The 23494-nt window shown below is 43.5% G+C and overlaps 1 protein-coding gene across 6 annotated transcripts in view; it reads right to left on the bottom strand.

The window, feature by feature from the left end:
• Nucleotides 1-357: 357 nt before the first annotated feature.
• The window catches only part of LOC111866450 (filaggrin-2), a 28834-nt gene continuing 5697 nt past the window's right edge, over nucleotides 358-23494 (bottom strand). Inside the window, exons 2-5 of one of the 6 annotated variants that reach the window (XM_023855420.2) lie at nucleotides 22563-22685; nucleotides 7685-7801; nucleotides 3327-4830; nucleotides 358-3296 (exon numbers count right to left, since the gene is read on the bottom strand). In XM_023855420.2, coding sequence (XP_023711188.1) covers nucleotides 1709-3296; nucleotides 3327-4830; nucleotides 7685-7801; nucleotides 22563-22685 — 3332 coding nt within the window. In that variant the 3' untranslated portion in view covers nucleotides 358-1708. Of the gene's footprint in view, nucleotides 4831-7684; nucleotides 7802-10012; nucleotides 10075-12527; nucleotides 16097-16942; nucleotides 17066-22562; nucleotides 22686-23494 lie in introns of those variants that run through there. The other 5 variants (XM_023855419.2, XM_023855421.2, XM_023855422.2 and 2 more) reach the window with 5 other exon arrangements.

Raw genomic sequence — 23494 nt, 5'->3', positions numbered from 1 at the left:
GAAATGCGTACAAGCTGAGTGAACTATATATGGGCAAGTTTTAGAACGGGAGGACGACAACCAATGGTAGCCGTCATTTCCAGGGCGGTTTCCCGAGTGGGGGAGAATTTGCGCGTTCCTCAAGAAAATGAAACGAACAAAATTACGTGCCCTTGTGTGACTTTATATGCTTGGATTTGCACTGCGCGTACCTTGTTTATTGTATGTACTTTGTTCTGTATTGTTCCCTTGTCTGTATCAGTGTAAGATCTACTTCCACCGGGTGAACACCCAATTGCAGTAGAATTATACCGACTGAGCGACCGCCGCTTGTCGGCGAAGTTAGTGCCAACTTTTGCGGATAGAGGGTATCGCGTGGTCAGCGCAACGGATCTCCCGGCCGTTAATCTCGGTTTTCTAGACCGGAAATAATATAATAATAATAGCAGCAGTCAGTTGCGCGCCATCGTAATTTAGGTGGAGGGTTTGCCACAACCTGCGCTGGACGGAGCCGAAATGACGCCATTGTGCCTCATCTTCACGCTGCTCTGCTGAGGGAGTAACTTGCCCGTATTCGAGCCACTGCTTGTAAACGTCAAGTAGACTTCACAGGTTACTGCAGGTCGAAGTTGTCATCCAAAGATTGCTGCAGTCATTTTATTTAGTTAATTACTTACATTTTTCGTTATTAGTTGGAATGTTACTTGTATGTTTCTTTTTGTCCCCTGGACTGAGTACGAGGTATCCAAATGTGCTCCACGGGTCAGGGCCGGCAGTAACCCCCAGCGGCACAACAATATGTAAAAGGTGGGGAGTGTTCTAGCCAACTATAAGCCATATTATGTTTCAGCATCCTGATGTACTGGTAAACGATTCAATTTGCAGGAGCAGTAGACAATCACAACAAGAATTTGCACTATCAAGACTGTCCCTGCAAATCAAATAATATAGAGCCATTGACTCTCAAGAATGACTCTGCATCCTGGAGTTACATAAATACTACTCCATGACTTTTAGTCTGCAAGCGAACTATACAGATCGAGCGACCGCCGCTTGTCGGCGTAGTTAGTGCCAACTTTTGCGGATATAGAGTGTCGTGTGGTCAGCGCAAAGGATTCCTACGGCCGTTAATCTCAGTTTTCGAGACCGGATCCGCTAGTTTTCCATTCAGGTAACTCCTCAGTTTTCCCGATCCAGACCCACCACTTCTCAGAAAATCTGGTAGCGCCGGGAATCGAACCCGGGACCTCTGGATCTGTAGGCAGGAGCTCTGACCACTAGACCACAGAGGCGGAGTACAAATACTGAGAAGTAAACACTGTTTCATAATGGTACCTTTTATTAAAATAGCCACAAAATATTATCTCTGCAAGAATGTCTTTCACTTTCGCATGTAATATGGAACACGAGCCTGATACATCGTCTCAGCTAATCATCTGTCACTTCCGTATACTGATCTACGAGCAGCACTCTGTGAAACTTTAAAAATCACTTATGTGTTATTATGCATCTTAACACACTGTACTTTTAAAAGAAATGAGTTCGAATCATTTAAAATTCTCAGTGTTAAAAACTTAATCTTAAAACAATTTCACTATGGAATTTCGTGATTCAAGTCTTTGTAAGAAGTTTCAAATTCTTCCACCAAGCACGGAAGAAATTACGTCACAAATAAGAGAATAAGATACATGTCTCGGTGCCATTGCAACTACCAGTAGTGAAACAGAAGTTATAGGTTTAACTCATTTTTGCGATGCAGCTCGCTCATGATACTTGCCAGGGAAAGGATCCTTTCCCCAATCGAGGTCAGTTTCATCTCAAGTTCCAAGCATTTCTGTTTCATAAAATGTTCATGCTCGTCTCTCTCGTAGCGTGGTGCACATGTCGATGAAGATGTTCCCTGTGGCTCGGGGACGTGTCGTAGTTCCCCGCAGGCCGCGTGTAACAGCTCAATTAATGTATCAAGTTGTTGAGAAGTTGCACAAAGTTGCCCCTCTCTCCCAGTTTCCTTGCAACGTGTCGAGTGACCGGCTTCTTCAGACTTGCCACTGGAGCGTCCAACTTCCTCGGACATCTTCCTGGAATGGCCGCCTTCCTCAGCCTGCTTCTTACAGTGGTCGGATTCCTCAGCCTTCTTCTTAGAGTGTCCTGCTTCCTCAGCCTTCATCTTAGAGTGTCCTGCTTCCTCAGCCTTCTTCTTAGAGTGTCCTGCTTCCTCAGCCTTCTTCTTACAGTGTCCTGCTTCCTCAGCCTGCTTCTTAGAGTATCCTGCTTCCTCAGCCTGCTTCTTAGAGCGTCCAGCTTCCTCAGCCTTCTTTTTACAGTGACCGGCGTCCTCAGCCTTTTTACAGTGACGGGCTTCCTCGGACTTCTTCTTACAGTGGCCGGATTCCTCAGTCTTCTTCTTAGAGTTGCCGCTTTTCTCAAACTTCTTCTTAGAATGGTCGGCTTTCTCAGACTTCTTACAGTGACCGAATTCCTCTAGTTTCTTCTCGAAGTGGCCAGCTTCCTCAGATTTCTTAGAGTGGCCGGCTTCCTCAGACTTCTTCTTGGAGTGGCCAGCTTCCTCAGACTTCTTAGCGTGACCGAATTCCTCAAGCTTCTTCTCGGAGTGGCCAGCTTCCTCAGACTTCTTAGAGTGGCCGGCTTCCTCAGACTTCTTCTCGGAGTGGCCAGCTTCCTCAGACTTCTTACAGTGACCGACTTCCTCAAGCTTCTTCTCGGAGTGGCCAGCTTCCTCAGACTTCTTAGAGTGGCCGGCTTCCTCAGGCTTCTTACAGTGACCGGATTCCTCAGACTTCTTAGAGCGCCCGGTTTCCTCAGACTTCTTCTCACAGTGACCGCATTCCTCGAGCTTCTTCTCGGAGTGGCCAGCTTCCTCAGACTTCTTACAGTGGCCGGATTCCTCAGTCTTCTTCTTAGAGTTGCCGCTTTTCTCAAACTTCTTCTTAGAGTGGTCGGCTTTGTCAGACTTCTTCTTAGAGTGGTCGGCTTTCTCAGACTTCTTACAGTGACCGAATTCCTCAAGCTTCTTCTCGGAGTGGCCAGCTTCCTCAGACTTCTTAGAGTGGCCGGCTTCCTCAGACTTCTTACAGTGGCCGGATTCCTCAGTCTTCTTCTTAGAGTTGCCGCTTTTCTCAAACTTCTTCTCGGAGTGGCCACCTTCCTCAGACTTCTTACAGTGGCCGGATTCCTCAGTCCTCTTCTTAGAGTTGCCGCTTTTCTCAAACTTCTTCTCGGAGTGGCCACCTTCCTCAGACTTCTTACAGTGGCCGGATTCCTCAGTCCTCTTCTTAGAGTTGCCGCTTTTCTCAAACTTCTTCTTAGAGTGGTCGGCTTTGTCAGACTTCTTCTTAGAGTGGTCGGCTTTCTCAGACTTCTTACAGTGACCGAATTCCTCTAGTTTCTTCTCGAAGTGGCCAGCTTCCTCAGATTTCTTAGAGTGGCCGGCTTCCTCAGACTTCTTCTTGGAGTGGCCAGCTTCCTCAGACTTCTTAGCGTGACCGACATCCTCAAGCTTCTTCTCGAAGTGGCCAGCTTCCTCAGACTTCTTACAGTGACCGACTCCCTCAAGCTTCTTCTCGGAATGGCCAGCTTCCTCAGACTTCTTAGAGTGGCCGGCTTCCTCAGACTTCTTACAGTGACCGGATTCCTCAGACTTCTTAGAGCGCCCGGTTTCCTCAGACTTCTTCTCACAGTGACCGCATTCCTCGAGCTTCTTCTCGGAGTGGCCAGCTTCCTCAGACTTCTGAGAGTGGCCGGCTTCCTCAGACTTCTTACAGTGACCGGATTCCTCTAGCTTCTTCTTGGAGTGGCCAGCTTCCTCAGACTTCTTAGAGTGGCCGGCTTCCTCAGATTTTTTGGAGTGGCCGGCTTCTATAGACCTCTGAGTGGACGGACTGACCTCCTCAAATCTCTCCATGGCCTTACCGGGTTGTGCAGAAACCTCGCCTCGTAGTGAACGGAGAATATATTGTCTATATAAATTCTTGAAGTTCCTTTCCAAAAGAACTGTGAAAGTCGTGACAGCACTGATTGTGTTTATGAACAATCTGGACTGGATCTGTGTTAAACACATGACTGAAAAACATCCCACTATATTTCTCATGGCAGACAGCATCTGGGATGAGAATGTTGATATATAGAAATACACATCAGCGAGATAAAAGCATGACCCGGCACAGCCTGATTCTCTACTGGCGACTGTCAGAAGAGTGGTTCTGATATTCCGTTGTTCAGAAATCAGCTTATCGCACAAGGACGTCAGTTCGTTACAGGTTTTAACCAATTCTAAGGTAAATAAGAGAGAAGACGAGGAAGGAGTCCCTACATCCTGACTGCCTTTACGTTCTTTACGTGTCATTCTTTTCTTGGGAGCAGACCGCCCACTTTGACCTTTAGATTGTTTGTCCTTGTGGCCAGCCTGGCTACGTGACGGCTCTCTGTTCCCTCTCACCGCTTTCTCTGGTGATCCCCTCGACGTGCCTGGCGGTGGAACTGGGTCATCAGTTATGTCAGTCACTCCCAAATTAATCATTTTCCGACACAAGCGAGAATCGAACTCTGCTTTAAGGGTTTCGATCAGTCGTCGTAAGGAGTCAGGAAAAGGTCCGTTTATTAAGCTCGATGTTGGAACAGATGTCGTAGCCAGCTCTCTTCCAATCTGAGCCTCACCTGAAATTCCATGGTCCGCGACTGTTATAGAATGTAGAGTTGCATCAAGATCTTCAAATATTTCATGCATATACAGATTACGTTCAAGTAAGTTTCTCTGTCGTTCATCACACAGCTCTTGTAGATGTTTGACATCGTATGTAGAGGGCTTCACGCTTCTAGAACTCTGCGGTATACCTAATGATTAAAATATAAAAGCTTGAAAACTAATGCAATCTCTTACGTACGAGGTAGAGTCAATAAATAAGGTCACAGATGGAAGTAAAACAGCTGTAATGTACGTAATAGTTTTCTATGTGTATCACTAGGTAGCAGCACAGTCCAGCTTCATGACCGCCTATGTGGCAGATACGCATGTTCAGAGGCTTGTTTGTCAATATGGCGACCATGCTTCGTATACTACCGAAGAGCAGCGTTCTGTTGTGTGTTTTATGGACAAAAGGGTTCAATGCAAATGATATTCATAAAGAAATGTTTTCTGTCTAAAGTGGGAAGTGTTTGCCGCGTAAAGCGGTTCAGATCTGGCTCGCAAACGTTTCGCTGATTACAAAGAGGTTGAAAAGGAGGTGCGGAAGTGACTGAGACAACAACCAAAAGACTCTTCTGCTGCAGGTTTCAACTCACTGATAAACGATGGGACAAGTGTATCAGTGTTGGTGGAGGATAGGTCGCGAAATATATGCTTTCTTTTTCAGGTTCCATTATCAAATGTTTTACGTTTTATATACATTTGTGACCTATTTACTGTCTCTCCCTCGTAGATTGGGGGTTATGGATCGGAGACGAAAATCACAGGGTCATGACCAATGGAGAACAATCGTAAAAGAGCCAAGGATTCATCATGGGTTGCAGCGCCCGCAGAAGAAGAGAAATCTCTCATGTAAGAGAACTGAATTCATTAACTTGAAACATTCTCGAATACCTAATATTTCAGCATAGCATTATTGACGTAGATTCTAAACCAGTGATGTCCAACGTTCTTATGTACTCGGGCACAATTCATTGATGCCTATGGAGGTGCGGGCGCCACCACACACACTACTACTACTACTACTACTACTAATAATAATAATAATAATAATAATACAATTTTTCGAAAATATTTAACAGTACTCAGACGTTCAAAAATGTCTCTTGTCTTACAATTTGAATTAATATTAAAAATCGGCTCAATTATATGTGATTACGGAGGGCGCCAGAAAAATATACCACGGGCGCCGCATTGGACACGGCTGTTCTAAACGGTTCTGACGATGGTGTATAATACTCAAGTGACGATGGTGTATAATACTCAAAATTACTGGGTTTTTGGACTTATCCATCACCCCGTATTCTAAAATACACGAAAGAAAACTGTGTTTCGGAAACCAGATCTGTTTCCTTCTTCAGGTGAGGGATGGGAGACACCTATCTCAGTCACTGGACACTCTTTAACGGACCTAAGAGAGTAGGTGTCCCCCACACTTCACCTGAGGACGGACGCAGATACGGTTTCCGAGACGTTGCGTTTCTTGTGTCGTTTAGAACACCAGACGATGGACAAAGTCCAAAAACCCAGTTAACCTGGATCTCATTGCAGCATATGACTTCGATGCATCACAGTTCTACGTACTTGAAGAATATGAAGTAACGTCTATTTGTATCTGTATTTGTAATTTCTGACCTGTGACTTCAAGCGCCCGTTTAGTTTAATTTAGACTGGCAATTAACCAGCGGGAGATTATATGCGAGGTTGCCGCAAATAGTTCGATATGTCTGGCGGGAAGAGGCACACACTACTAGCGTCAAATTATTCCGCGAGTGCTCGGGGTAATCGAGGAAGGATCAGACTGACTGAACATGTAATACTCCTACATTACTTTCCCTTCTTCTCGCTCCCACTTCGGAGCATAGGGCTGATTTCTCAGCTTCACTGATCATTTCTACAGACGGTAGGACTCCTCGGACGGGTATCAGCTCGTCGCACGGCCTCTACCTCAACACAGGACAACACAAACACAGAATAAACGCGTACACATATCAAACATCGATGCCTTGTGTGGGAATTCGAACCCACGATCCCGGCTTCCGAGCCAGCGAACACAGTGCATGCCTTAGACCGCTCGGCTACCGTGATCGGCAATCCTACATTGGCAATTCGACAGTTGCTAACGCGTTGAGTTCGCTTTACAGCAGCTGTTAAGCGATTTGCTGCAGCTATTCTGAAATAACCCTGTGTGCGCACGCCTTATCAATTGACACGGGGAAAGTGTTCTTATTGCAGGGGGATATGTGACGGGCTTTCAAATAATCGTACAGTACATGTCCCTTTGAAACGCATGTTTATACTCCTACAACTCTGTTACGTTCAACAGCATTCGAGAAGGCGTTTCCTGAACTGAAATCCGGTCAAATTAACATGTATCATTTTATTTATAGAGTTCTGTTTAGCATATCGAAAAAAACCGGTAANTACCGACCTACATACCTGCCTGCCTGCCTGCCCACCTGTCTGTCTATGACTCTAGGGCCCTTTGTTTGACCTTGGACGCTTTTTTTATCTTTTTATACATTCGGTAGGATTCCTTGGACGGGGGATCAGCCTGTTACAAGGCCGTTACCCGCACACAGGACAGCACAAACACAGAATAAACGCACACAGACATCCATGCCTCAAGTGTGATGGGATTCGAACCCAAGATGCCAGCGTTTGAGCGGGCGAAGACAGCCATTGTGATCGGCGAGAATTGTGCTAAGACAGCCGAACCTGGAAGTAGTACCTCCACAGTGGTCAGGCGAGGAACATCCTATTAGGTGAAATTACTTAAATTACCGTATAGAATGAGGTTATTAGCTTCACATAAATTCCCCCAACCTTCCTCAACGGGAAATATTTGAATAAATGGAGTTTCAGAATAGAATAAAAAGCGATGTGAGATGAAGGGGTGCGGAACTAGAAGAGAGAGGAGGAATAATCACGAAAACAACGAGAAATATATAAATAATATAGAAGAAAAAGAAGGAAATTAAAACGAATTGAAATTACTCTCACCTGTATCTTGGAGTGGCTTTTCTGCTTGCTTCAGATGACCCTCCTCATGGCCTTCAAGGATTGCAGACTCGGCCCTCGGAACTTCACCATCAGCTGGCATAACTGTCTTGTCTGTATCTGGGAACAAATTTAATAATTTTAGTGAATATATTTTAAGCCTTAAAGTTTGTAAGGTTTCTCATTGACATACACTCATAGGTAAGCCGGACACCGGCTTGCGTCAATACGTCATCATGATTCAGACCGGTGTGCGGCGGTTTTCATAACCTCATTCGTTTCAACTGTGCTCCTTTCTTTGCATCATGTTGCAGACATCGTGTCTTGACTGCTACATGTCTTGACGCAAGCCGGTGTGCGGCGTACCTTATTCCTCCTCTATTATTAATATTAAAATAGTATATGACAGCGAAAATGAAACGTGACAGGCTTAAAATATCCAGTTTGTATGGCATCTTCTTTAGACAGCATATTTCTTAAACTGCCCTCTATGTCTCTATAGGTCAATACATTCACTGACAAGAGCAGACAGTCTGTCTCTCGCGCAGTCGGACGGTGAGAAAACAGCAAATCCATTTGCAGAGTTTAAGGTCCTTACAGCGGTGGTTATGAAGAGTTCTGTCTTCTGGGGTATAGCGTTGTGCAGGATCTGAGGTTCTCACAGCGGTGGTTATGAAGAGTTCTGTCTTCTGGGGTATAGCGTTGTGCAGGATCTGAGGTTCTCACAGCGGTGGTTATGAAGAGTTCTGTCTTCTGGGATATAGCGCCGTGTCTGCCAGTTTTCTTTGCTTGCTACCTGCTACACGCTGGTTTCTTGCTTGGCTTATTTTTCGACCCTAAAGATGAAGGCGTCTTGTTTCTCCGAAACGTCGGTTGACTATCAACGAACTACTAGGTGTTATATCCCGGAAGATAGAACTCTTCATTCATTCAACCTGTTTGTTGGCCCGTTCAGGCAGTCAGTCTGCCCCACTGTCAACGATATTTTGTGTCAGTTTGTCGGTCTGTCAGTCAGTCAGTCAGTCATTCCACAACGGACGCGAGGTGTTAACAAATAATCTGGCAATTTTAACAGCGACATATTAGTATATTTCGATATTTTCGGAAGATTGGAATGCACTAAGTACATATTCCTTTAATGATATATTTTTTCCAATCTTTCGAAACAGTTATTATCGACTGATCGACTATGGGGGACAATTTGATATAGCGATAACATCGGGTAAAGGTAAAGCTATCTCTCTAACAGGCATTGAAGGCCCATAGGGTTGTGAGACGTTGAGGTTCCCACATTTTCTCTATACATTCGGCTCACAGATGGCGGTAAGGTTGTCAGCCTTACGCGTCGGCCGCCCTTTGCCGCTCATGAATCTTCCTGGTACTCATTTCTGTTAAGAGGCTGAGTCTACCCCAGGGCCATAGTGGGGCTGGAAGGGTAGGTCAATTGAAAAATCCACCTCATCGGGACTCGAACCCACGATCTTCCAGCTTGTAGCACAGTGCCTCAACCAAGTACGCTACCGCGGGTATAAACATTATTTTCCGCGTGACAAAATTCTACTGGATAATTAAGGAGCATGATGTCCCGATGTCATTCTTTTGAACTGCTCGAATTCGGGCAGTCCTTATGATCAAAACGTTTGCTATTCAGACAGCACGTATATTGACTTCAAACTCGTGTTAGTCATGCGCTAGAACACTCGAGAAACACATACGATTTATGGAATTCAGGTTATACAGCATTTATTAAAATTCAACTGGATGAAGGTTCTATAGCGACCTGCATTATGGAACAATATTTGCTTTCCGCTTTCAAGAATTCCATTTTATTGTGAAACAAACTTCGCTCATTTTGATTTAATTGCACCAACAAAAAGCGTGATCTGTCTGCCTTCAAACGTTCTTGTTATAAAACAACCCTATTTCACATTTCAATCCTACTGTCGGAACAAGATATAGAGTGATTCTAAATTATTGTCTGGGTTTACGTTTATAGCCCACAGAAACCATAACAGGAATTTTGAAAAACTCTGTATTTTCTTGAAAAATTTCTTTTCAAATACATGCAGCATATATTCCCCCCAAAATAAGAGAAAGTGTTTCATTAAAAGCAATTGGATTAAAATATAAAGAAAAATAGACGATTCATTTTATCCCCTAGAATTTTCTGAATATTTTCAATAAAAAATATGCCAAATTCGTGAGGTTTATGTATATTTGTATAATCGTAGTGACTTTTGCTTCCAGTAACAATGTACGAATTCCTAATCTGTATTAAACACAGTAAAAAGGAAATTGAATAAACAACAAAGCAAAGCACACTAAACATACCCATTTGAAATGCTGTTCCAGTCGGAGTTCCTGCGAGCAACTGTCACTTCATACAGCACAACTCCCCCACCTCCAGACCACCGTAACACAAGTAACGGGAAAAATGCAGGCTGGGTACTTGAAATGGTCTTCAAGAAACATTCCCATAATTGCACCACGGTAAGTAATATTCCTGGACTTAGGAGGGAGGAAATACCCTAAGGGCGTGTTTACTGCACTAGTTTAGGGGGTTTAAATCCCCGCTCGCTCCATTTTAATTTTATACTAAGTAACTTTATACGCCGCGCCATAGCTCAAGCGGATAGTCGCTGGCTTCCCACCGCGACGGCCCGGGTTCGATCCCGGGTCCGGTCTAGTGGGATTTGTGGTGGACAAAGTGGCGCTGAGGCGGGTTTTCTCCGAGTACTTCGGTTTCCCCTACCAATCTTCATTCCACCAAATTCTCCATCATCATAATCACCCGGGGCAGGCTACAATAGGCCAATCAGTGGCCGCCGTGCCGAGTAGACCCAGCTGGACTCCACCCCCCCACTAAGCGAATTAAAAAAAAGAAGTAACTTCATTGAGCTGAGCCCTTCTTCAGAAACTGCCAGTTGTGCAGCTATACAAGAATTTCCGAGCATTTCACGGAACACGAAGATTTTTACCATGTTCACAAGAGCCCTCCACTGGTCCCTATCCTGAGCCAGATCAATCCAGTCCATAACACCCCATCTTATCTTTCTATGATCCATTTTAATATTATCCACCCACGCATGTCTTGGTCTTCCTAGGAGTCTCTTTCCTTCTGACTTTCTAATCAATATCCTATATGCATTTCTCTTCGCCCCCATTGGTGCTACATGAGCTGCCTCCATGACTTCATCATTCTAATTATACTTTTTTTTATATATTTCCGTTTATTTGTACAATCGGCCCATACTAAGGACTATAAGTACATCTTGTGAAATACTCAATCTAAGGCTTAAATACTAATAAGAGAACATTTCAGGGAGAGTAATGCCCCAGTGAGCATTCTCTAGGAATCTATTTCCAGTGTAACTTTAGTACAGTATGTATTGCATTTATGTGAAGCTCCTCCTTATGTAGTTTTCTCCAACCTCCTGTCACTTCATCTCTCTTCGGCCCAAATATTCTCCTCAGCACCCTGTTCTCAAACACCCTCAGTCTATGTTCCTCCCTTAATGTCAGAGACACATCTAATATTTGGTTTCTATAGGGGGTGGGGGGATAGTTCGATCCTCAAAACCTTTGCTCAATTTAATGTTCTCCTTACTTCAGAATCATTTTTAGCTGAGCATTTCTGTCTTTTGGCATATAACGTCCTGTAGTCTGTTAAAGTAAACCGACGTTTCGCTAGGAATATATCGCGTCCATCTTCAGGTCGAAGAATAAACCAAAGAAACCAGTATGAAGGAAGCAATAAGAACAGATGACTAAATTGACTATCGTTCTATCTATGAGTTCTACTTATCGTTTGCGTGACTTACTGTTCTACCCTGAAGATGGAGGCGATATGTTCCTCTGAAACGACGGTTTACTTTTAAAGCTATGAATGGCGTTATATCCCAGAAGACAGCACTCTTCATAACCACCGCTGTACGCCATTAATGTGTGTGTGTGTGGGAGTGGAGGTATAGCTCCGTCATTTGTAACCTCGGAACTAGAGGAGGTTGAGTGATCGGCTTCACTCCTCGGCCGCTGTACGGGTTGTTTTGATGAAGGACTCTCACAGCAGCCTGTACATGTGATGGTGGTCGGTTAGGCCAAAACACGTAGAGAAACGACGAGAGGTTATTAACCGACGTTGCACACAGACGGCAAAGAAAAAGCGGAATGCAAAGTGAGATTTACATAGTTCAAACACGATTCTTCGAGTTGATATTGAGGCTGTGTGTGTACATGGAGGGACCGCCTCTGTGGTCTAGTGGTCAGAATTCCTGGCTACAGACCCAGAGGTCCGGGTTCGATTTCCTGCGCTGCCAGATTTTCGGAGTAGTAGTGCGTCTGGAACGGGGTCCACTCAGCCTCGTGAGGATAATTAAGGAGCTACTTGGATGGAAAAGTAGCGGCTTCGGTCTAGAAAACCGAGATTAACGGCCGTGGGAATCCGTTGCGCTGACCACGCAACACCCTCCATCCACAAAAGTTGGAACTAATATCGCCGAGAAGTGGTGGTCGCTCGGTCGGTATAGTTCGCTTACGGACTAAAGACACGGAGTTTGTTTTGTGTACATGGAGAAGACGAATTTAGAGTAAAACTGAAGCATGAGGGTGACTTCGGCTCCATGCCCCAAAAACATTCTCCCTACTGCTCAAGAGCTGGAAATAGAATTTGACATGTGGAGCCTCTCTTGTCCTGTACCTTGTGCAAGAAGATTTATTTTGCTGCAAAACTGTTCAGCAATGTTGGCCTTCATATCGAGCAGCAAAGCATATTATACAAAACTTCTGGACGAAGAAATAACGGAAGGACTCGTAAGGATGTGGTATAAGATATAAATTAACAATCATGTGAATGTTTATTATTTAATACTTTATTTCATATGATTCACTTTTAAAATTATGAGAAATATTTTCAATCATGTGTACGAACAATTTTGAACGTTAACTCTTTCTCATAAGTAAAATGAATTAAAAATCCGGGCCACTTATCAATTGTTAAATATTGAGATAAGGTTAAAAGAAACTACTGGTTCCAGAAGTTGAAATTATTTCTTTACCGCCTCAGCCACTGATATCGCGTGAGAAACAATTTTCGTGCACGAATTTAGTAATGTAAATGGTGTATGCACAATTTAATATTGTGCATACACCGTAAACTGACACTTACTTATGTTCAAATGGAAACAAAATATCTTCCCCAAAGTTATCCTTCTTTTCTGCATTTGACGTGGGATTTAAATCTTTAAATTAATTAAATTTTCATGCATAATGAGCTAATTATGCTATCAAGTGATTTGCAATTATGTTCTGGTGGAATTTAAAAACATTGTTAGGCATATGAACTTTCAAGAAATGGAAAAATAGAAGGATGTATACAGTATTGGAATCTAATGTTACCAACTGCTATCCTGAGATATTTAATATAAGATTTTATAAAAATAATATAAAATTCAAATACCATCGGAGATGCAGCGTCACAGATATAAGAAAAGGTACCTGAGTAAAATTTTCACTTTCCGTAAATTAACGGCAATTCTGACACGATCTATTGTAAGCGGAAATATTCTGATGGGTTCTTTAGTGCCGTTACGATTTTTTGTTCCATTAATTCTAGCGTTAGTCCAACTGTCCAAAGTCTCATTTTTATTGAATCCTTTACTAGAAGTGGCAGAGAACATCGTGGAACTTCTAAGAGTACCGCAGAACACGCTTCATCCTGTTCATGAGGCGTCTGAAACAACTGGGAAGGAGTGTCTGTCTTCTCACCAGAAACTCCAGTTTGCTCACACATATCAGTCTGCATGTTTTCTGTCTGATTTTCTTGTACCGCCACATCGAGTTCTTCAGGAGTCAAAATCTTCACGTCAATCATCAAATTTGTACATAAAATTTTGTATTTCGTTTCTAAACTAGGTAGGGAGATCATCAAAGTATCTAGAGAGTCAATAATAACATCGGGAACTATATTCATTATTCCCTTATGAATAATTACGTATATTAGAGACATGAGTGCAGACATTAACTCTGATAAGAGTTTGATGATCAAGAAGGAAATTTCTATCAGCATGAAACAGAGAATCGGATGAAGAATAGGATATTTACTAGAAACCATTATGCGTGGCAGGAGATGTTCTGGGAATACATTAGTAATTTCCTTACATATGTTGGCCATTTTCTGACACTTAGTAAGCACGCCCAAAGCCAAGGATACTAAACTCTCTCTAATAGGAATTGTGTCGCGTTCATTCATATTCAATTGGTATTTTGTAGTTCCAGATGTGGTTTCCGTCTTAGCACGTAACACTACACTTGGACGATTGAGCATTTGAAGTAATTCATTTCTATTGTGCAAAAACTTACGGGGTTTCCCGCATATATTGGTCAGTTTGTCACACTTGGTAAGTATGTCAGTAACCAAGGATGCTACGTTCTTTCGGGTAGGAGCTCTGTCGGGTTCATTTGCATTCAATTTGCCCTGTGCATCTGCAAATCCGGTTTCCGTCCCAGCAGGTAACACTTCATTCCCAGTGTCTGTCACCTGCTTCACATCAGCTTTCGGATCTCCTTCCATTGCGCCTCGCTGAATCTTCACTTCATCAGTGAAGCCTGGATATTCTAAATTGGACTGCTTCATCTGCCGGTGCACGTTATGTAATGATTCACGTGTTCCATACAACATTTCTACTTTTGCAGCAAGATTCGGACTTACTTCCCAAGGAAATTTCGTTGACTGACTTGAAGATGGAACAGGTGACGTATGAAATTCAACTTTCGCTTGGCCTCCCGGTTCGCCGAAGACTTCCTTGCAGGAAACCAGGCATCCTGATTCTTGTAGTGTATGGGGAAGTTCCTTCATCTGTGCAGATGTTTTGGGACGCTTGTCGTATTGAAATCTTACCTCCGGTCTTTCTACGGGTGCTTCTTTTGTAGCTCCAGATGTGGTTTCCGTCTTAGCACGTAACACCACAATTGGACGATTAAGCATTTCAGGTATTTCATTTCTAACGTGTAAGAACTTACGGGGGTTCTCGCATATATTGGTCAGTTTGTCACACTTGGTAAGTACGCCAGTAGCCGTGGATATTACATTGTTTCGGGTAGGAGCTCTGTCAGGTTCATTTGCATTCAATTTGCCCTGTGCATCTCCAAATCCGGTTTCCGTCCCAGCAGGTAACACTTCATTCCCAGTGTCTGTCACCTGCTTCACATCAGCTTTCGGATCTCCTTCCATTGTGCCTCGCTGAATCTTCACTTCATCAGTGAAGCCTGGAGATTCTAAATTGTACGGCTTCATTTGCCTGTGCACGTTATATAAAGATTCACGTGTTCCATACAACATTTCTACTTTTGCAGCAAGATTCGGACTTACTTCCGAAGCAACTTTCGTTGACTGACTCGAAAATGGAACAGTTGACGTATGAACTTCACTTTTCGCTTGGCCTCCCGGTTCGCCGAAGGCTTCCTTAAATGAAACCAGGCATCCTGCTTCTTGTAGTGTATTGGGAAGTTCCTTCATCTGTGCAGAAGTTTTGGGACGCTTGCCGTATTGAAATCTTACCTCCGGTCTTTCTACGGGTGCTTCTTTTGTAGCTCCAGATGTGGTTTCCGTCTTAGCACGTAACACCACAATTGGACGATTAAGCATTTCAGGTATTTCATTTCTAACGTGTAAAAACTTACGGGGGTTCTCGCATATATTGGTCAGTTTGTCACACTTGGTAAGTCCGCCAGTAGCCGTGGATATTACATTGTTTCGGGTAGGAGGTCTGTCAGGTTCATTTGCATTCAATTTGCCCTGTGCATCTCCAAATCCGGTTTCCGTCCCAGCAGGTAACACTTCATTCCCAGTGTCTGTCACCTGCTTCACATCAGCTTTCGGATCTCCTTCCATTGTGCCTCGCTGAATCTTCACTTCATTAGTGAAGCCTGGAAATTCTAAACTGGACTGCTTCATCTGCCTGTGCATGTTATGTAACGATTCAGGTGTTCCATGTAACAGTTTTATTTCTACAGCAAGATTCAGACCTACTTCCGAAGGAACTTTCGTTGACTGACTGGTAGATGGAATAGGTGACGTATGAAATTCACTTTTCGCTTGGCCTGTCGGTTCGCCGAAGACTTCCTTACGGGTAACCAGGCGTCCTGCTACTTGTAGCGTATGGGGAAGTTCGTTGACCTGTGCAGAAATTTTGGGACGCCTGTTGTATTGCAATCTTACCTCCTGTCTTTGTGCACGTGCATCAAGTTCAAACATCACTTTAATTCTGAATTGAGGGGGAGTAAATTTGTTTTCAACAGTCGGAGTTTCGCGACAATCTTCAGCAGCCAATGCTTCCTGGTGTTCAGACCTCAACTCTTTTCCATCTGAGGGGTTGTCCACCACGGTATCCACAACACTGGGGCCCGCAGGGTGACCTGCTGATAAAGAATGGAAATTTAAATATTTATTAACTAACTCCATGGAGCTGAACCCTTCTCGTGAAGCCGCCAATTGTGAACCTACTGAATTTCCCCAAATTATATGGAACCTGAAGGTTCATTAGAATTCAAGAGAGCCCACCACAGCTTCCTACCCCGAGCCAGTTCAATCCAATCCATATCACCCGATCCTATATATCTATGATTCATTTTAATATTATCCGCCTTCGTACTTCTTGATCTTTCCAGTGGTCTCTTCCCTTCTCGCTTTTCCACCAGTATCCTATCTATATTCCCTTTCTCACCATTCGTGTTACATTCCCAGCCCATCTCATCCTCTTGATGTGATCATTGCGATTATACGAAATTTTACGCACTTGGAGATGAGTACAAGTTATGAAGCTCCCAATTTTGCAATTTTTTTCTAACCTCCCGTCACCTTATCCCTTTCTGATCAAAATATTCTCCTCAACACCCTGTTCTCAAACAGCCTCAGGCTGTGTTCCTCCCTTAATATCACAGACAAAATTTCACACCCATACAGAATCACAGGCAAAAATTGTAGTTTTGTATATTCTAATTTTTATAATTACAAACCACTCCGTCCAGTGTGACATATATCTCACACTGGGCGGAGTGGTTTGTGTTTATAATTGTTAGTGTGACGGTGCAGAATGAAACAAATCAAATCTAATTTTTATGTTTTTGGATAGCAGACGAGAAGACAAAAAGTTCTGGATTGAATGGTAGCAAATATTACCCGAGATCAGTCGCCTCTTAATTTCCTACTGAATCAGGTTTCGATTTGTTATCGTCGTTCAGAAATTGCAATAAAGAAGCACCTACTGTTCTCGACATTTGGACTCCGGTATTTTCCTTTGTCTCCAGCTTTCTGCACAGAGTCTCCTGACCCATATTCAGGGCGGCTGTCCGTTTCGTCGGGGGGGCGGTGACTGTCCGTCGGCATCGCTGAATGAATGGAGATAAAACACAGTTCATAAAACTTTGAATTCATGTGGTTAGATTCAGGTATACAAAAATAAACTCCGAGGCCCGTAGTCCGCAAGCGAACTATACTGACCGAGTGACCACCGCTTCTCGGCGAATTTAGTGCCAACTTTAGCGGATAGAGGATGTCAGGTGGTCAGCGCAACGGATCCCCACGGACATTAATCCCGGTTTTCTAGACCGCAGCCGCTACTTTACTGAAATAGCTCCTCAATTATCCCCACGAGGCTGAGTGGACCCCGTTCCAGACCCACTACTTCTCAGAAAATCTGGTAGGGCTGGGAATCGAACCCGGGACTTCTGTATCTGTAGCCAGGAGCTCTGACCACTAGACCACAGAGATTACGCTTAATAACGTTGGTGTTAGCTTCCATACTTATGTCAACCATAGGTAAAGTACTTTTCCTGTACTTCATCAATTAAACACTACGCCATGAAGTAGTATTGCAGGAATGAAGGTATAGCGTCACCATTCTTGAGCTTCGCATTAGATTGAGGTGAGTGGTCAGCTTCACGCTTCGGCCTCTTCACCCCCCAGGAAAACCGACCCTCAGAATCTAATGGATATAAGGATGGGTGCGCCTCAGAGCCAATCTGGACGCTGTGAAGAAGACTGTTTCTTCTCCCAAGCCGGTAATGGAACCCCGTCTTCCACCATTAACATATATCAATCTAGCTCAATCGGTATAGCGATGGGCTACGGGCAGGTCGGCCGATGTTCGATTCCCTCCAGAGAGATTTTTTCTTTTCTTCACAGCGTTCTGACTGGCTGTGGGGCCCACCCAGGCTTTTCCTATCCGGTGGGAAGCGGGGGCTCTCTCCACGGGGGATAAAGTGCCCAGACCATCCAGTGCCGAGGTCAAGAATGGTGGAGCTATACCTCCACTCCCCTATATATCTTAAATGAATAAACATAACGACAACGTTATGTATACAGCATTATTACATAAAGGGACACTGTTCCATGGAGTTAGTCCAGCGTTTCCCAACCTGTGGTTCGCGGTGATGGGAGAGGTGGTCCGCAAGCAGATTTAAAGAAAGTTAAATTAAAAATTATCCAAGCAAAAAGAAACAGGTGATGCTAACCCTAATTATGATACACGTGTTGTAATGGCGAGTAAATGTGATACTATTAAAGTTGAAGAAGCAAGCAGTTCAAAGAAAAACTCAGTAGGAAATGTGACAATTGATATTTGGAATTCGGGGTTGCTTGGTGTGGGGACGAACGTGAACAGAAACCTCAACGTGTTTTGTGTTATGAAGTGTTGCCGAGTTTATGAAGCCTGCGAAACTCCGACGACATTAGAAACTAAACACTGTGATGTGAAAAATAAAGCAATTGTTTTTTTTTTCAGCGACGCTTAGGGATATGAAATCATGGGAAAAATATAGTTTCGGTCATGGGTTCGATTAATAACAAGGCACTGGAAGCATCCTACCTCTTAAGCATGCGCATAGCTAAAACAGGGAAACCTTAATCTATCGGGGAAAATTTGCTTCTTCCAGCTGCAAAAGATGTAACATTATTTTTGACAACAGGTTACTAAAAGATGCTGATTGGATTCCTCTTTAAAACGACACTGTCGGTCGCAGAATTAACGATATGGCAGGAAATGTAGAATCTCGGTTATTCGAAAGAGTTAAGAAGACTTATTATGCGTTACAAATGGGCCTGACTACTGACGTTGCAAATGATGCGCAGTTAACATGCTACGCAAGAGATGCGCATAGCGGCCTCCGTAGTCTAGGGGTAACGTTCCCGCCTCATGACTCAAGGTACGCGGGTTCAAAAACCCGGCGGAGGTCGTGGAATTTTTAAGGGCGGAAAAATTCAGGGAACAAGTCCTCCGGGAGGGACTTTAAGCCGTGTGCCCCGTGTCGTAGATTTACGGCACGTAAAAGAACCTCATGTCTCTAGGAGACCTCTGAGCTAAATTTAGGCAATTTCCCGCCCAAGTAGTTTCCAATGCCTCCGGTAGATGGGGAAGTATTAGGTACCACTGCCAGAGGAGGGACGACCTCGCTGACAGAAAGGGACTAATAGCGAGCACCAGTACCGGTAGGGGATGGAGACTGTAGAAATTAAAAGGGGGACGTACAATAGACTATCAAAAAGTCGCGGTGCATGGGGAAATCCACCCCCTCAATACTGAATCACTGAAGATATGCGCATGGTAATAACATCCATGATGATATTCTGTTCTCTGGAACTTTGTCAACCCGAACAACTGGAGAAGAAATATTTCATACTCTCGATAATTACATGTGACAAGGGGATCCAGTGGGAAAAATGTGTGGGCTTCTGTTCGGATGGAGCTCGCACTCTTAGAGGCAGGCATAGTGGGGTTGTTTCTAAGGTGAAGTAGCTCCGGATATGAATTGGGTACATTGTTTCATACATAGGGAAGCTTTGGTCTCCAAAGGAATGCAACCACCAGAGTGTAGAACTGTAAAGCTAGTTAATCTTATTAAGGCTCGACCGTTAAATAACAGGTTATTTTACGTACTCTGCGATGAACTGGGCGGTGAATATACACAACTATTGCTTCATTCTGAAATTCGCTGGCTTTACAGGGGCAGAGTACTGACAAGCTTATTTAGGGCACTAAGTTTTATTGTTTCTAAAGGAACGCGATTCTGATTTTCCATCACCCCTTCTTGACGAAGCTTGGTTATTACCACTATCAAACTTTTGAGATGTTTTTGCTAAATTAAATGAACTAAATCTCTCTCTTCAGTGAAATTCTTTTACTGTTCTTGATGCCTACAGCAAAACAAAGGCATTCGAGAAGAAACTGGTGTTTAGTTATGTAAAAGACAGAAAATCTGCACCTTTTCCAGCTTTGGGATCCTTTTTAGTATGAAATTATATTTCTATTGATTTTGAGTTTGTGACCACCTCAATAGTGCGAAACAGAAACTTGATACATCTTTCCCGGATAACTTTTGTGAGTAATTTCTGTGGGTTCGCGATCCATTTCAGACTTATAATCACGAGAGAGACCTTCCGTCATCGAAAAAAGGGCAGATAATTGAGCTTTCAAGTGACAGTGGGTTCAAAATGCAATTCCGCGATCTTGGTTTCGTCCGATTCTGGATCGCGCCCTCAGTGAGATGTGAATTTCCCGAATTATCTGACGCAGCATTGAAAATCGTCACGGAGTTTTCAACAGCCTAACTTTGTGAGAAAGGATTTTCATAGTTCCTTCAAATGAAAACAAAACATCGAAGTTGTCTTAGTGTGAGTGACGATTTTAGAATCAAGTTAACCACTGTTGAGCCAGATATCCAGGAACTCTTTAAGGGCCCACAAGCTCAACAATCTCATTAAAAGTAATTAGTGAAATAATTATATCATATTCCTTATTTGTTAAATAAAGATTAAAAATTTGTTCAGAGATTATCCACTTTTACTTCAAATGTAATTAATTGTTTCTATATGTACTCAAACCAAGCTTTAAATTTATTATGATATAATTGGCACAGTATGTCCCAAAATTTGTAATACTACATAAGTATAAAAAGAATTGGCCCAAATAACTTAGTGTTCCGTAGAATTTCCTCAGACATTTTACTGGTCCTTAGGCTTCAAAAGGTTGAGAAATACTAAGTTGGTCAGTTGGCTGTGACCTGTTTCACCTCCTGTTATTGCCACTAATTTTATCGGCATTCAAATTGTAACGCTGAGTAATGGTAAGTAAACAAAGAGTGTAGTCAGCTGAAACATGGGTGAGAAGCGGTCTGAACAGACAATCATAGCCTTACGTCCAACCTTCAAATACAGGACCTCCAGGGTCACTGAGGTCAGAGTTCCAGCCCTTAACTAACTCCATGGAGCTGAGCCCTTCTTGAGAATCGGTCAGTTGTGCAGCTACTCAAGAACTTCTCAGCAATTTATGCAATCCGAAAGTTCATAATTCTGATCGCAAGGGCCCTCCACTAGTCTCTATCCTGGGCCAGATTAATCCGGTCCTTACGAACGCATCCTATCTAAGGTCCATTTTAATATTATCCACCCACCTACTGTCTTGGTCTTCATCCTGGTCTCTTTCCTTCTGGATTTCCCACCAAAATCCGATATGCATTCCTCTTCTCCCCCATTTGTTCTACATGACCTGCCCACCTCATCCTCCTTGACTTGATCATTCTAATTATACTTGGAGAAGAGTACAAATTATGAAGCTCCTCATTATGCAGTTTTCTCCAACCTCCTGTCACTTCATCCCTCTCCGGTCCAAATATTCTCCTCAACACCCTGTTCTCAAACTCCCTCAGTCTATGTTCCTCCCTTAATGTCAGAGACCAAGTTTCACACCCATACAGACCACAGGCAAAATGTCAAATCATAATGCATACTTTTTTAACGATTTGTATAACGACGTTATCACAAGTGGCTAGATTCTTAGAGGGTGACAAGGGACAAAGTGTTCTACTGTCTGGGATATAACGCCGTATAGTACCATTTAAATAAAACCGACGTTTCAGAGGAACATGTCTTCATCTTCAGGAACAAACAATAAGCCGGAAAAGAAACCAGTGTGAAAGCATGTGGTAAGTCTTGAGGCTTTAACGCTGGTTTCTTTATTTCGTTCACTCTTCTATACTGATGATGGATCTGACATATTAGTCCGAAACATCGGTTGACTTTCAACGGCTTGCACGGCGTTTAATCCTAGAAGATATAACTCTTCTTAACCACGGCTGTGAGAACCTCATATTCTATAAGGAGGAATCAATATGAATTATTGTACCCACTAGAGTGAGGGGTACGGAAACTGGGGCTTGTGTTATATATGGGATAATTCGTAAATCACTGCGGAAACCCCAACAATAATTTGGAATTACGGTACCCTTGTAACATGTATTTTGTATGCAGAGTAATTCTAAATTATTGTCGGGGTTTCCGGAAGGATAATACAGTGTCCCTTCAGTTTTTTGCAAATGGACCCAACCTCCTATCAAGTGGGTTCCAGGGGCTCTGTCTGAGGGTAAAGTGGCCTGGACGTGAAGCTGATCACTCACCCCCATCATGGTCCGAGCCCAAGAAAGATGGAGTTACACCTCTACTCCCCATACGTCTTCATGGCGTGGTGCTTAATTAGTGAAGCACAGGGCCTACCTTACCTTTTAGTTCTTATCCTGTTGGGTGTTCGGCGGTTACTGCAAGCTACTTTCTACTTGCAAAGAAGAGATCAAAAATTATTTTACAGAATCAATTTGCTAGTGACTAAAGCACACATACGCATAAAAGTATGATTTACGAGGGTGGGCAGATGGAAAAAAAAATTATGATATGGAGAAAAAGAACAGTAAAAACAGAATAACGGAAATTGCGGAAATGACCGCATGATTCGAAATTATTGTCGGGGTTTCCGTGAGATACAAACGGGTACACCAACAATAATTTAGATTCACACGGCTATTTATGCAACAGTAATTTAAATAGAGAAGCACATACTTTTGCCGAGAATTCGAGACCAGTATTTTCTTTCGGGCCCAGCTTTCTGCGCAGTCTCTCCTGACCCATGTTCAGGGCCGCTGTCCGTTTCGTCGGGGGGGCGGTGACTGTCCGTCGGTGTCGCTGAATGAATGGAAATAAAATACAATTCATAAAACTTTGAATTAATGTGACTACATTCAGGAATACAAAAAAGGAACTCCGTGGCTTGAGTCAGCAAGTGAACTATACTGACCGAGCGACCGCCGCTTGTCGGCGAAGTTAGTGCCAAATTTAGCCGATAGAGGGAGTCACGTGATCAGCGCAAAGGAACCCCATGGTCCTTAATATCAGTTTTCTAGATCGGAGCTGCTATTTCCTTGAAATAGCTCCTTAGTTATCCTCACGAGGCGGAGTGGACCCCGTTCCAGACCCACTACAACTCATAAAATCTTGTAGCGTCGGGAATCGAACCAGGGATCTCTGGATATGTAGGCAGGAACTCTGACCACTAGACCACAGAGATAACGCGTAATAGAGTTGGTGTTAGCTTCCATATTTACTTCTGTACTTAATCAATTAAACACTATTTCATGAAGTGGTACTTCAGGAATGAAGGCATAGCGCCAACACTCTTGATCTTGCAATAGATGGAGGTGAGTGGCTATCTCCACGCTTCGGCCTCTTCACCCCAAGGACCTACCCCTCCCCGCCCAGAACCCACTGGACAGAAGGATGGGTGGGCCACAGAGCCAGTCTGCACGCTGTGAAGAAGACTGTTTCTTCCCCCATGCGGATAATCGAACCCCGCCTTCCTCCATATATCAATATAGCTCAATCGGTATGGCGGTGGGCTATGGGCTGGACTGCCGATGTTCGATTCCCTCCAGGGGGCCTTTTTTCTCTTCTCCACTACGTTCACACCGGCTCTGGGACCCACCCAGCCTTCTTCA

The sequence above is a fragment of the Cryptotermes secundus genome, unplaced genomic scaffold (genome assembly GCF_002891405.2).
Source record: "Cryptotermes secundus unplaced genomic scaffold, Csec_1.0 scaffold300, whole genome shotgun sequence".
Taxonomy (NCBI): domain Eukaryota; kingdom Metazoa; phylum Arthropoda; class Insecta; order Blattodea; family Kalotermitidae; genus Cryptotermes; species Cryptotermes secundus.
The sequence above is the reverse complement of the archived record's forward strand: the minus strand, read 5'-3'. Positions and strand labels throughout refer to the sequence as shown.